The sequence below is a fragment of the Gallus gallus genome, chromosome 23, assembly GCF_016699485.2.
Source record: "Gallus gallus isolate bGalGal1 chromosome 23, bGalGal1.mat.broiler.GRCg7b, whole genome shotgun sequence".
Lineage (NCBI taxonomy): Eukaryota > Metazoa > Chordata > Aves > Galliformes > Phasianidae > Gallus > Gallus gallus.
In genome coordinates, this window is record NC_052554.1 from 2,521,618 (window position 1) to 2,535,795 (window position 14,178).

Below are 14,178 nucleotides of genomic sequence, written 5' to 3' on the forward strand. Positions count from 1 at the left end.
GGGGCTGGCTGCCCCATGGCCCTTTGCTCTGCATGTTTTGGGCTGGGAGGGATGAGCTTGGAGGTGCCATTAGGGCTGAGCTCAGCATGCAGCCGGTGGGGCTGAGCACGAAGCTCTGCTCCTCCTCTCCCACCACCACAGAGCAGGTTTGTGTCTGGACCCACCCGCCATCCCTTAGTGCCCAAAAGGAGCCCAAACATGGGCTGAGCATGGGGCGCTCACCCCACCCTAACGCTGCTCCTGCAGCCCATCGCCCTCCACGTGCTGCTCCTCCATCACCCAGCGTGACCTGGGGGGGGGGGAACAGCTCCTTGTCTTGGGCCTGATTCCTGCGGATGGGCTCATTTCCCAAAACAGCACTGTTATTTTTATACCCCTTCCAGCAAAAATAGCAAACAGCCCCCCCCCCCCCCCCACACACACACTTTGTGCTTTGCAGCCCTTCTCTGCGCCCGCTCACGCTGCTTTGACACAGGGCTGGGGCGGCTCCTTCCCATGTGCGTCTGCCTGCGTCGCCTGGCTGCCCCTATTTATAGCTCAGAGATGTGGAGGGACGTAATTGAGGGAGACGTGGGGATCCTCCGGGGCTGTGCTGGGAAGGAGGGGGTGTGGAAGCAGAGGGTGGAAGGAGGCGGCTCCAGTCCGGTGGGTTGGGATGGGGTTGGGGTTGGAATGGGGTCGAATGGGATTTGAGTTGGGATTGGGATGGGGTCGGATGGGATTTGAGTTGGGATTGGGATGGGGTCGGATGGGATTTGAGTTGGGATTGGGAGGGGGTTGGATGGGATTTGAGTTGGGATTGGGATGGGGTCGGATGGGATTTGAGTTGGGATTGGGATGGGGTCGGATGGGATTTGAGTTGGGATTGGGATGGGGTCGGATGGGATTTGAGTTGGGATTGGGATGGGGTCGGATGGGATTTAAGTTGGAGATTGGGATGGGGTTGGGGATGAGTTAAGGGTGAGATTGGGATGGGATTGAATGGGATTTGGGTTCGATGGGATGAGGTTGGGGTTGGGATGGGGTTGGATGGGATTTAGAGTGGGGATGGGGTGGAGTCTGGATGGATTGGGGTTGAAATTTGGATGGGATCAGATGGGATTGGATGGGATTTGAGTTAGGATTGGGATGGGATTGGATGAGATTTAGGTTGGAGATTGTGATGGGGTTGGGATTGGGATGAGGTTGAATGGGATTTGGGTTCGATGGGATGAGGTTGGGGTTGAGATTGGGTCTGAATGGGATGTAGGTTGGGGATGGGTTAGGGGTGAAATTAGGATGGGGTTGCATGGGATTTAGGGTGGGGATGGGATGGAGTCTGGATTGGTTGGGGTTGGAATTGAGATGGGATCAGATGGGATTTGGGTTGAGGGTAGGATTGGGATGGGGTTGAACGGAATTTGTGTTGGTATGGGAGGAGGTTGGGGTTGAGATTGGGATTGGAATGGGGTCAGATGGGGTTTGGGATTGGGATGGTGTTGTGTTGGATTGGGTTAAGTCACTAATTAAGTCCACCAATTTGGATTCCTGATGCATTCCTTGGTGGCGTGAACGTCTCCCAAAGAGGATAATGCCTCTGTAACACTGCTGTCCTTATCAAGCTGGAAAATGTTCTTAGGAAGGATGGAAGGTGAGGGCTTGAGCTCGGCACCTTGGGCACCCCAAGCCCCTCTTTGGGGCCAAATTGCAGCATGTGCAGCGCTGGGCTGGTGGCACTGCCCTGCGTGGTCCCCCAGCCCAGAGCTGCTGCGGTCATTTGGGAACAAACCCATCCCATTCCTGGGGAGGGAACGGCCCCCAGGCAGCGAGGAGCCCGCAGTGCTCGTCAGAGTGAGGGGGCTTTATTGAGGGAGAGAGGAAAACACGGATGGGGAGAACAATGGCACGAATAAAAGAGTTTAAATTTATCAGCAGCGATGAATCAACTCGCGTTGTCTTGGGAGCAGCAGTGACACTTCAATGGGATGCTGTGTGGGATGTGGGGAAGGATGTGCCCCCGTGGATGGGGAGGGGGAAGGAAAACAGAGTAATTGAGGAAAGGGAAACGTCTCATTAACGCAGCTCTGCTGAGTGGGGGGTGAAGGAGGAGGAATTTGGGCTCCGGGGTAGGATAGAGGGCGGACGAGCCTTCCCCCATCCCCATAGTGGTGGTGGGGTCTGGGTTTGGTGCCCGGCTGGGGCTTGCCCCCAAAAGCAGAGGCAGGAACGTGCATCCATTGCGCCGTGGGGTCTTAGCATGGGTGGAGGGCGCACATCCAGCATCGCCTCCCTGAGCCCTCTGTGGTATCCGTGGGGGGAATGCAGAATGCAGCCGTCACCTCCAGCACGCGGCTGTGCGTCGGGGCTGCGCAGGGTTTGCAGCTGGGAAAGGAGAGGGAGACCAAACGGAAAGCCTCAGTCATTATTCACGACGAGTTGGGTTTCTAAGTGAAGCCAGGAGTGTCTCTGAGAGCCGGAATGCGTCCCGGGCTGCTCCGGGGGGTGGGAGAGCTCTGCATCCACACCGCGAAGCCGCGGCCATGTGCGTAATAACGCAGTGATGGCATCGCTGCAGACAAAGAACCCGGCGGCTGCGTCATCAGTCACACACGTTGGAATCAAGCGTGCTGCGTGAGGGCTCGTTATTTCATGGAGCCGTTAATAAAACAGCAAAAGCAACCAGGAAAAACAAAAGGAGATGTTCGAACAGCAAACGGCTCCTCGGGTTGCAAATGCCGTTCCCTGGAGCTGCCCGCTGAGTGCACCGCGGGCTGCGAGGGGCACCGCTGCATCGTTGCGTCCTTCTGCCTCTGCTCCTCCATCAACACCCCCCGCAAACCCCCCCTCATAGCGCTCCGGGACCGCCGGGCTGCGCCGCTCCCCATCGCTGCGCCCGATGAGGTGGCCAAAAAAAAAACAACAAACGATCAATGCTCGCAAAAACCCAACGTCTCATGAAGCGCGAGGAGAGCTGCCGGCTCCGGAGCCCCTTCCCGTTCGTTTCTGCGCTAAATCCTCATTTGCATTTAGATGACTCCGGGTCGGGGCTGCGCGCTGTGCCGCTGCAGTAATGAGCACGGAGGGACCCATCGGTGCCACCGCCTCAGTGCGCTCAGCGATGGGATCCCGGCGCTCCCCCCATATGGCAGCCCCGGGGGGCACAGACTCTCCCCAACATCCCCCCCCCCCCTATCTCCCCAGAGCATCCCCTCTCGTTTTCAGCTCTGGGGAATGGAAGCAGCGCTGGAAGCCCGTGGCTCTTTTATTTCCCAGAAGGTGCAGCTCCTGTACAGCAACGCCAGCGAGTGCTGAAGGCTGAGGGCAGCGGGGTCCCAACGCCACCCCCGGGACACAACGGAGGGGACAGGGATGGGGACGCGGGGTCTGCCTATAGACAGAGCCATGTACATATATATAAGTATGTATAAGTGTGCGGAGTGCCCTCCCCGCGAGCATCCTGGCTGGGGTGGGAGCAGCGTTGAGTTTTCCCCCTGCTTTCTGTTCCTCCCCTGCCTGCATCCCGGGCTGCAGCTCTGCCGGAGCGTGGGTGACTTTAAAAAATAATGACCCACAGCCTTTTAACCCACTTTAAGGGCACTGCAGCACATTTTCCAGCAGGCTGAGAGTGCGGCGGGGCCCCGTGGGGTGGGAAATGGTCCTCAGTGCTGTGCGGCCTCATGGATGGAGCTGTGGGGGAGGAGGGGGTCACCTCCCCGTGTCCCTTGTGCTGCACTACCCAGATCCCAGGGCACCTCAACCACACAGGGACACCCCAATCCTACAGGACATTCCAACCACAGGGACACCTTAACCCTCCAGGACACCCCAATCCTACAGGACATCCCAACCACAGGGACTCCTTAACCCTACAGGACACCCCAACCCTACAGGACACCCCAATCCTACAGGACATCCCAACCACACAGGGACACCCCAACCCTACAGGACATCCCAACCCTACAGGGGCACCTCAACCCTGCAGGATACCCTGATCCTACAGGGGCACCTCAACCACACAGGGACACCCCAACCCTACCAGGCATCTCAATCCCACAGGGACACCCCAACTCTGCTGGGACATTCCAACACTTCAGGAACACACCAATCCTATATGGACATTCTAACCCTGCAGGGACACCCCAATCCTATGTCATTCCAACCCCACAGGACATCCCAATCCTACAGCAATATCCCAACCCTGCAGGACATCCCAATCCTGTAGGACACCCCAATCCTACAGGGACATTCTAACCCTACAGAGACAGCTCAACCCTACAGGGACATCCCAACCCTGCAGAATGCCCCAACCCTACAGAGACAGCCCAACCCTACAGGGACACCCCGGCCTTGCAGGACACCCCAACCCTACAGGGACAGCCCAATCATACAGACATCCCAATCCTATAGGACACCCCAAACCTACAGCGACAGCCCAACCATACAAGGACACCCCAATCCCACAGGGACATCCCAACCCTGTAGGACACCCCAAACCCCGCATGGGGCTCAGCCCAGTGGGAGGCACAAGCAGACAAAGCATTGCAGTGCTGAGGCGTTGCTCAGGTGGGAGGGATGCGCTGCAGACAGGTTGTGTGTGCGCCCCAATGGTCCTCAATTTGAGACCCAGGTGGGAAATTTCGCCCCACTTGGCCCTTTGAAGAAGAAATGGGTCTCGGCTCCCTCGTCAGCATTGCCTTGCAAAGGGGCAGGCTGCAATCCCCAGCAGCTCTGCAGCAAGGTAAGGCTGGTGTGGAGAGGTAATGACCTTCATTAGGCTCAATTGATGCAGCTGGAAAAGAACCAGAGCCAGAAGGCGGCCTCTCCTTCCAGCCCACGCACCCCAGGTGCACCCGCGCGCCCGCCTGCTTCCTCCAGCGCCATCAATTTGCCCAATAAAAGCCATTAGTGCTCCTTCCGAGCCCCGTCCTCCGTGGGCTGTGTGACCTCGTGGGCACGGAGCTGCTGCAGGAGGTGGAGGGGACGGAAGGTCAGCGGCACCAGGGATGCATCTGTCCCCGTTTAGCGGCGGTAATGCAATGCAGAGCCCTGGGGCTGATGGCTGCTGCAGGATGCGCTCCCGTCGAGGTGCTGCTGGGGAACGGGGCGTCCATCCGCGTGGTGCTGAGCACAGAACCCCAACCCTGGGCTGGGCTCTGCCTCGCGTGGCTGTGAGTGCATAAACTGTCAGTGCTGGAGAGGACGAGGGATGGATGCGCCGCCCTAATCGCGTTAGCGCTGCGAGAAACTCCTCAAGTCCCCACCAATTGCTCTGTAATGAGATCTTCCTCGGGCTGGCTGTCTCTGGCAGCAGACAGATGGGAGCGGTACCCGCAGCCCTGTGGGATGCAGGAATTCAGCGTTGCCATGGGGCCGGGATGGGGATGCTGCGTCCGTGCTGCCAGCTTTGCACCCATGGGCAGGGTTGCCAGTGAGACCCCAATAGCACAGCAACAGTATCGACTCGAAAGCCCTCTCCGGGGCCAAAGTTGGCTTGGAGGTCCCCAGCAAACCACTGCTCACCGACGGGCTTTCCATGGGCAGAAAGACAACCCAAACCCTACGCGCGCCATGCGCAATGGGCGTCCTCTTGCGGCTCAGTGAGCCCCACCAGAAGGAGAAGTCTTTGCAGTCTGCTTGCGCTCGGTCCCAGCGGGGCTAAAGCTCGGTGGTGGTCTCCTGGGTGACCTCTGAGCGCGGCTCATCCGCAGCGCCCCGCTGCTCACCCATGCCTAGTCATGCCGGCTGGCCGCGGCCGTCCGATGGGGCGCAGGTGGAGACGCGCTCCCGCGTGGTGTTCCGCGCTCGGGAGAAGCTGTTCTGCTCCACGCGGGCTCGGAAGGGCAGGCAGAACTCACGGAAACACCTCTTGAAGTTCTCATCCAGGAAAGCGTAGAGGACGGGGTTGAGGCTGCTGTTGGTGTAGCCCAGCGCGATGCAGAAGTGCAGGCTGGCCACCACGTAGGGGTTCTTCTTGTCGATGTCCACCAGCGTCCAAACGATGACGAAGATGTGGATGGGCGTCCAGCAGATGATGAAGGCTGCCACCACCACCAGCACCATGCGGGTGATGCGCCGCAGGTTGCGGTCCTTCTCCTTGGAGCCCGAGAGCAGACGGACGCTCTTCAGGCGCAGGATCATCAGCCCGTAGCAGATGGTGATGACCAGGATGGGCACCATGAAGGCGAAGATGAAGACGCAGATCTTGGTCACCGTGTCCCAGTAGATGGGAGGGTCGGGGAACTGCAGCGTGCACAGCACTGTTCCGTCTGCTGGAAGGGCGACCAAAGAGGGGATTGAAACAGGGAGAGCAGATGGAGTGTCTGCTGGGAACTGAATGCTTCTGCTCCGTGGTGGCAGAGCATCTCCGTCCGCGCCAAAACCACCGGGAGATGCATGCCCACCCCCTTGCAGATTCCCCTGGAGCTTTGTGGGGTGCCCGTGGGATGCAGGAGGTGCCGCCAAACTGGGGATCATTCCCTGCAGAGCCTTCTGCAGCACCCCGGCCCCTGTGGTGGGCACGTCCCTATGTCACCTTCCACTGAAACTGTCTGCTTCTGCAGGATGCCCTGAGCTCTCCCAGCAGCCACCAAACAGGAACTGCAGAGCTGGGCATGGGCCAGCTGGGGACCCCACCATATACCCAACATACCCATTATACCCCGAGCGCTGGGCATTGGCACCTGGTTCGCACCCCAGGATTGAACACCTGGGGCTGTTTGCAACCTCTGCCACCAAAATGGGAAATAGCACCGTGCTGGATTCCCACCACGGCCATCGTGGAGGGACGACCACCACGGAGCACAGACATGGTACAGGACCAAGTGGCTCAGTAGGGTCACCCCAGGAAGCACAGATGGGACCTTTCCCCAGAAGCCCACTTGCCTTTGGTCTTGGTGACCGCCATGACCATGATGGGCACCCCGATGACGGAGGAGAGCACCCAGATGCAGACGTTGATGACCTTGGCCTTGGCCGGCGTGCGGAAATCCAGCGCCTTGACCGGGTGACACACAGCCACGTAGCGGTCCACGCTCATCATGGTGAGGGTGAAGATGCTGGTGAACATGTTGTAGTAGTCGATGGAGAGCACGAGCTTGCAGAGCAGCTCCCCGAAGGGCCAGGTCTCCATCAGGTACTTGGCGCTCTGGAAGGGCAGCGTGCTGGTGGCCAACGCGTCGGCCAGCGCCAGGTTGAAGATGTAGATGTTGGTGGCTGTCTTCATCTTGGTGTACCTGAAGGGGAGGGCAGAGGTGGGGGCTGGCGGGTGCTGAGGGAACCAGAAATCCTCCTGGTTTGGTTTCCTATCGAATTTGGGTGGGGTGGAGAGAATCGCTGAGCAAATGCGGCCCTGAGGGGGTGGTCAGAGGGCATAGGGGTAGGGTTGGACGTGGGGAACTTGGAGGTCTTTTCCAACCTGAATGACTCCGTGGTTCTATGAGTGGGCATGGTGGGGATGGGTTGAGGTTGGCCTGATCTTAGCGGTCTCTTCCAATTGTAATGGCTCCATATGCCCATCTTGGGAAGGGCTGGGACTTGCTGCTGCGTTGGGTGAAGCCAAAGGAGCCTCTCCCACACGCCTGGCCAGGGAAACAACGCTCATTCATCTGCCTGCCTCCGCCTGGAGATCAAAGCAGCTCTGAAGAGCTTTTCAAATAAGTCTCTTTTCCGATTAAATCGATTTACTCCATTTCCCCGAATCAGTTGCACAATGTCCTTTGCCTCCTGAAACCTTCTCTATCTGATTTTCCACCCAGTAAATCGTGATTATCCAGCCTGCTTCCCTGTCGAGTTTCCTTGCAGAAATTGGATCGATTACCCCGGAAAAAGGCCAGCTGGGAGCAGCACCACCAGCACGGCCGGAGCTGCTCCACGGGAGCCCCTGGGGAAGCCTGGCCCCATGCACGGCACAGGGACACGGGGACACGGGGACATCAGCTCTCCTGCTGGCACGCCAGCTCTGGTCCTCATCACATTGTGATAGGAGCAATGCCTGGACCCGGTGCCGAGAGCTGAAGGTCCCCGAAGGCCACAGTGCTCAGGGGGACCCCCAGGGGTGTTTGCAGGGTGCTGGGGTCAGGGCTGTGCTTGCAGCTCCATCCCCTCCACACGCTCCTTCCCAGGCAACCCCAGACCTGGGCGCATCCCCTGCAGCCCCCAGCTCACTGAGGTGCACCCTAATTGATCAGCAAAGCATCTCTGTGCACGGATAGAGCTGCTTGCAGCATCCATAGGGAGTCAGGCTGAGAACTGGGGGCAGGGTACTGCACTGCGGATGATGGATTTGGCTCTGGGGCATGGAGGGAGATGAACCTCGGGCTGTTGGTGCTCAGCTCAGAGAATGACTCCATCATGCACAGAGCAAATCAGAGTGAGGTGGGGCTCCGTTCCCTTTGGCTTTCCCCACCATCCATCACGAGACCCCACCGAGGGGTGCAGCCCCGGGTTGTGCTCCAGAGATGGAGCTGCAGAAATGGGGCTCTGCACAGCAGTGAGCACATTCCTGCTGCAACCCCTTGCCTGGGGGGGCGGGAGGGGAAGGAGAGAAACATCTGATCTGAATTTGCTCTTTAAGCACGACATGAATTTGGACTTTCCTTGAGAAATTTCCCTTTCCCGTGCCGTTGCTCTTTGCTGAAGGCGCATCTCAGCGACGTCCCCTTCTGGGTTAAACAAAAACCCGAGGATTTCTGTTTGCTGTCAGTTTTTGTTTCGGCTCACCCAGGTTAAAAATAGCCATTCCAGGTGGATTCACACTTCTCTGATCTCTGCTTTTTGCACTAAGGGGACAAATGGGTGACTCGGGCCGTGCAGCGCAGTGCTGGGTAAGCGCTTCCGCAGCCACTGCCAGATGTGCCCCCTCCTCCGGGGGGTTTTGGGGAAGGATTCAGCCCGGGGTTCAGCCCAGTGGGGGGGTCCAATGTGGTGAGCCCCCCCTCCAGGCTGCCGGTGCCACCAGTGCTTCCAGGAGGGGCTTAAACACTGCGGTGTGATCTATTGGGGGGGGGTGCTGGCTCTGGGCTCCCGTTTTGGCTGCTCTGGGCTTTGGGTTTTGGCTTGGATGGGCTCCGGGGTGGAGGGATGGTGGTGTTGGGCTGTGCACAGGGTCCTGCATGGGCTCCCTCACCGGCACCCACAGCACACTGGGGAATGGAGTCCCTGTGTCCCCATGTCCCCATGTCCCCACATCCCCGTGTCCCCATGTCCCCGAGCCCTGCTGGTGCGCTCCAGCCACAACCCCCCCTGCAGAGGGGTCTGGACCCAGGCTGTGCTTGCAATCCCACTGACAGCCCCATCCCGTGCAGCTTTCCCCCTACAGATCCTACCCGACACAGAGTAACCCACCCACGTAGCGAACTGCTCTGTCCTTCGCCTGCTTTCTGCTGACGGCACACAGATGCCAAAAGCTTTGAGACCTTCAGTTTGGGGAGGCTGAGCCCCCACCTCGTGCAACAAACCCCAGAGCAGCCCTCCAAGAACCATCAGAGGGGCTCAGAGGGCCGTGCAGATCCATCCCCCCAGAGATACAGCATCTGGGTCAGGGAGTGGGGGGGCCAGAAACCATGGCTGTGTGCTCTGGCTGCTGCACCAGGCTGCATTCATTAAGCACGGGCAGCGATGAGGTGACCATATGAGCTTGCTGACGAGGATGCTGTATGCACATTCAGGCTTTTTCTATCTCAAAATGCCGTCCCCGCTCGCCGTGCCGAGGCAGCTGGAGGGGGCTAACCGTGCGCATCCCTCACCATGTGCTTCCCCTTGATTTTTCTCCCCAGGGTCAACTGTATGGCTGCTTTGGGTGGGTGAAAAACCCCTTCTGGTGCTGTGTCAGTGCCCCCCGCCCGGCACCGGGCTGCAGGAGGGAGCTGCCTTTGTTCAGCAGGTGATGCTGCACCGCAGCCCTGGCGGCTGCTGTCTCTCCTCTGAGCTTTGGCATTGGGTTTGCACGCTGTTCCCTCTCACATCACTGATGTTGGGGGCCCCGGGGGCCGGGTGGGAAGGTCACACCGCTGACCCCATGCAATGGAAGTGCTGGGATTGGGGGGGAATGGGACAAAATGGGGAACCCCACACAACTCCCAGCTGCTGGCAGGGGTCCTGTGGTCCACAGAGCTGCCCCATTCTGTATCAGTGGGGTGGGGGGGGGACATGCGTGGCCCTCTGTGTTCCCCCCCAGCCATAAAGGGCAGCAAGGGGGTCCTACAGGGTGCCTACAGGAGGGAGGGGAATGGGACCCCAAATACCATCTCCAGCACCCCTGTGCTGCTTCACGCTCCCTCTCACCTCTGCCCCCCGCACACACGTGTGTGCTCACATGTGGCTGCATCACACCCAGCTCAGCGCTCCCGCCGGGCTCACCCCGCCTGCTGCACACCCACCTGCACTCCTGTGCTCATCTCAAGCACAGCGCACACCCGCAGCCCGTGCACGCTCACTCCTGCTGCTCTCACACTCAACGCACACTCACACCCCATGCACTCTTATACATGCATGGTCACCCTTTGCACGCTCACACCCCATGCATTCTTCTACCCCATGCACTCTTACACACCCCTTGCACGCTCACACCCCACGCACGCTCACCACGTTGCACGCCCGCCCGCAGCCCCGTGCCCGCTCTCACCGCACGATGCCGTACATCACCAACACGTTGCCCAGCAGCCCCACCACGCACACCACGGAGTACAGCGCGGTGATGACGATGGCGATGAGGATGGACGTGGCGTTCTTGGCCCGCGGCGGTCCCGTCTCATTGCCGCCGGCTCCGGGCAGGGCGTCCCACGCGGTGCGGTTATCCCACGCCGCGGGCGGCTCCGTGGGCAGCTCCGTGTTCAGCTCCATGCCCCGCCGCTCCCGCACCGCGCACACCCAACGCCGCGGGTTCGAGTCCCGCTCCCGCCCGGTGCCGCCGCCTCCCGCAGTCTCCTTATAGGGCCGCCGTGTGCCCCGAGCCACGTGGGGCCGGGGGCGGCCCTGCCGCCTTCTGCCGCCTCCTCCCGCACCCCCTCCCACCCCCCCGGTCCCTACCTGCACCCCAGACACCTCCCAGCACGAATCTCCGCGGTCCTTATTGCCCTCCGCCGCAGCCCACCCCTCCCCCCGCTTCCTGCTCCATCCCGGTCCCCGCCGCCCCCACCTCGATCCCTGCTGCACCCCCACGCCGTGGCCCTGTTGCTCCTTACCCCGCTCCCTACAGCATCTCGACCCTCCCGGACCTCCCCCGCTTCCTACTGCATCTCCCCCTCTTCCTACAGAGCCCCCACTCCCGGTCCCTGTTGCCCCATCCCACTCCCTGCCGCCTTCCCCCGGAGCCACTGAGGGGCCCCGACCATCCCGGGGGGGGTCTCAGGGCTGGGGGACATCGGGTTCGGTGTAAACTGCCGTACTGATCCGGTTTTCTTTTGTTCGGAAGAAGGTGGGGGGGGGGGGAGGGAGGAGGGAGGGAAGGAGGAATAGGGGGGGGCAAACAGCCCCTGTCCCCACAGGGAAGCAGTGAGCTCCCAGATGGGATCGGGGCTGGACATGGGATCGGGGTTCCAAATGGGAATGGGGCTGCAAATGGGAACAGGGCTCCAAATAGGAATGGGGCTGCAAATGGAATCGGGGCTCCAAATGATGTTGGAGCTCTGCATGGGGACTGGGGCTCCAAATGGGGTCGGGACCCCAAATGGGATCAGGGTTGCAAATGGGACCGGGGCTCCAAATGGTTTTGGAGCTCTGCATGGGGATTGGGGCTCCAAATGGGGTCGGGACCCCAAATAGGATCAGGGCTGCAAATGGGACCGGAGCTCCAAATAGTGTCGGAGCTCTGAATGGGATCGGGGTTGCAAATGGGATCAGTGCTCCAACAGGTCTGGGAACCCAATGGGTTGTGCTGGGGGACCTCTGCTCCTCTCGTGGGCTGTACGGATCCCCAGAGGTCAGCGGGATGGAGGCACCCCACACTGCCCAGCCGTGGGTGCAGCTCCTTTTGGTGCGGATGTTTGCTCCCCCCCAAAGCTCTGCTGGTGGTGGGTCGGACCTGGGGTAGGAGCAGCACATCACCCCACAGCCCGCAGCTCTCGGGATGCTTTGGGGTCTGCAAGAAAGGGACTGAGGAGCTCCGCACCCGCTGAGCCCTTCCCGCACCGGCAGCAGCGGCACTCAGCCTTGAGGAGGAACGCGGGCTGAGCTCCGCCGTTTGTTTTCGTACGTCAGCAGCTCGGAGTGTTCTCCCACCTCCCGGGGCAGCTGCTGGGAGACAACAAAGCCCGGCGTCGGGGGAGTCCAAAGCAGCCGATCTCCCTTCCCTGCCTCTCTCGGTGGCTTTGGGCAGCGTTACCCCACCGGTGTTGCGTAGGGTCGGGGGATTGCACGGGGAACCCCTGCCCGGTGCGTTGGTGCTGCAGATGGCGGTGGTGTCGCCGACGCTGCGGGTGTCCCCGAGGCGTTCTCACCTCCTGGTGGCAGTGCCAGCCCGGCCCGAGGCGGGGTGCGGCAGTGGTTCTGCCCTACAGGCCGTCCCCGTGAAAAGCACCTTAGGATCAGCCTGAAGTGAAGGTGGGTGCTTCAGAGAGGGGGTACCAAACCCTCCCCCCCCCCCCCCCCCCCCCCCCCCCCCCCCCCCCCCCCCCCCCCCCCCCCCCCCCCCCCCCCCCCCCCCCCCCCCCCCCCCCCCCCCCCCCCCCCCTCCCAACGTCGTGCCTGGCCCCATAGCAGGAAGGGCGCACGGCCAGCGCGCGGCTCGGGGGCACCGCCAGCACTGCACACCCAGCAGTCCCTATGGGAGATTCGTTTTTGTCTGATTGTGGCTTATTTTGGTGTTTTCACACCCCCCTCCGCCCCCCCTCGGGCTGACAATGGAGCTCTGATTGCACGCTGGCAGCGGCCGCTCGGATCTGGGGATGCTCTCCCCCCTGCACTGCTTCCACGCGTTGCAGCATTCGCACGGAGTGAGTCATCGGGCAGCGACACATCCAGGGGGGACAGAGGCACAGCTTCCAAAGGACATCCATCGCCACAGCTGTGTGTCTGTCTCCCTGTGGCTGCACGTGGAATCTGTAGGTCTGTGCGCTGCCCCCCAGCATGGGGACCTGTCGGACCCCCGGCTCAGCCCTCTCCCGCTCACAGGGGAAGGCATACAAAGCATTCCCTTCTCTTTTTGCCTCCCCACCCCGATGCCCGGACACGAGGATGCTCAGCTGTGGCTCCTCGGTCCCCACAGCCTCAGCCCACGCACCCACCTCCCCCGGGAAGGAGGGGATGTGGGCTTTGATGTGGGGAATTCAGGTCAGCACTAACCCAGATCCATCCCCACCGCTCTCCCATCGAGCTGCTCTCTGTTCCCATCCCATTTTCCACCCCACGCTTTGGGCTCTCCCCTTCATTTATTCATGTGCCTGCAGCTGTTCTCCCCGCACCGACGATGGGGTTGGGTTTGGGAGAAGGGAAAGTCGGAGCATGGAAGGGTTTGGCTGTGATTTGTGTTTGGGCAGCAGTATGGAGCACCCGCAGTCCCGGCTGGCTTCAACAGCAGCAGCAGTTTGGGGAGGTTGTGTTTTACGTGCAAAGCCCTTCTTGTAGCTCCAGTGCATCCAGCAACACGGGTGAGCCACGGGAACCCACAGGCTTAGCTGCAATGATGCTGATTTAAGGGGTTTCATCAGTTTTTTTTTAGCCCTTCCCCCTGCAGAAAGGCAGCTGGGTGCCTTCCAGCCCAACCCACTCCATGGCTCTGTGGCTCCGTAACCGACGTGCAGCAAAATGCCCAAGCTCAGGTGTGGGGAGATGGAATGGATGCAGCGCAGGAGCGGTACCCATAGATTCAGGAGTGGTACCCACAGGCGTAGGAGTGACACCCATGGATGTAGGAATGACACCCATGGGTGTAGGAACGATACCTGCGGATGCAAGAGTGATGCCCATAGATGTAAGAGCTGTACCCACGGATGCAGGAGTGATATCTATAGGTGTAGGAGCAGTGCCCATAGGTGTAGCAGTGGTATCTGTAGGTGTAAGAGTGGTACCCAAGGATGTAGGGGTGGCACCCATGGGTGTAAGGGTGGTACCCACGGATGTAGGAGTGACCCCCATGGATGCAGGAGTGGTACCCATGGATGTAGGGGTGGTACCCATGGATGTAGGGGTGGTACCCATGGATGTAAGACTGGTACCCATGGGTGTAATGGTGGTATCCATGGGTGTAAGGGTGGTACCCATGGA

General features: G+C 60.4%; 1 protein-coding gene across 1 annotated transcript; it reads right to left on the bottom strand.

Moving 5' to 3' along the window:
- Window positions 1–1,272: 1,272 nt before the first annotated feature.
- OPRD1 (opioid receptor delta 1) lies at window positions 1,273–10,900 on the bottom strand. Its single transcript, XM_427506.8, has 3 exons — window positions 10,601–10,900; window positions 6,862–7,211; window positions 1,273–6,248 (listed from the first exon to the last, which is right to left on the bottom strand). Exons 1-3 carry the CDS (start codon window positions 10,816–10,818, stop codon window positions 5,713–5,715), a joined length of 1,104 nt encoding a protein of 367 aa, XP_427506.4. The 5' UTR covers window positions 10,819–10,900; the 3' UTR covers window positions 1,273–5,712.
- Between the last annotated feature and the right edge of the window lie 3,278 nt (window positions 10,901–14,178).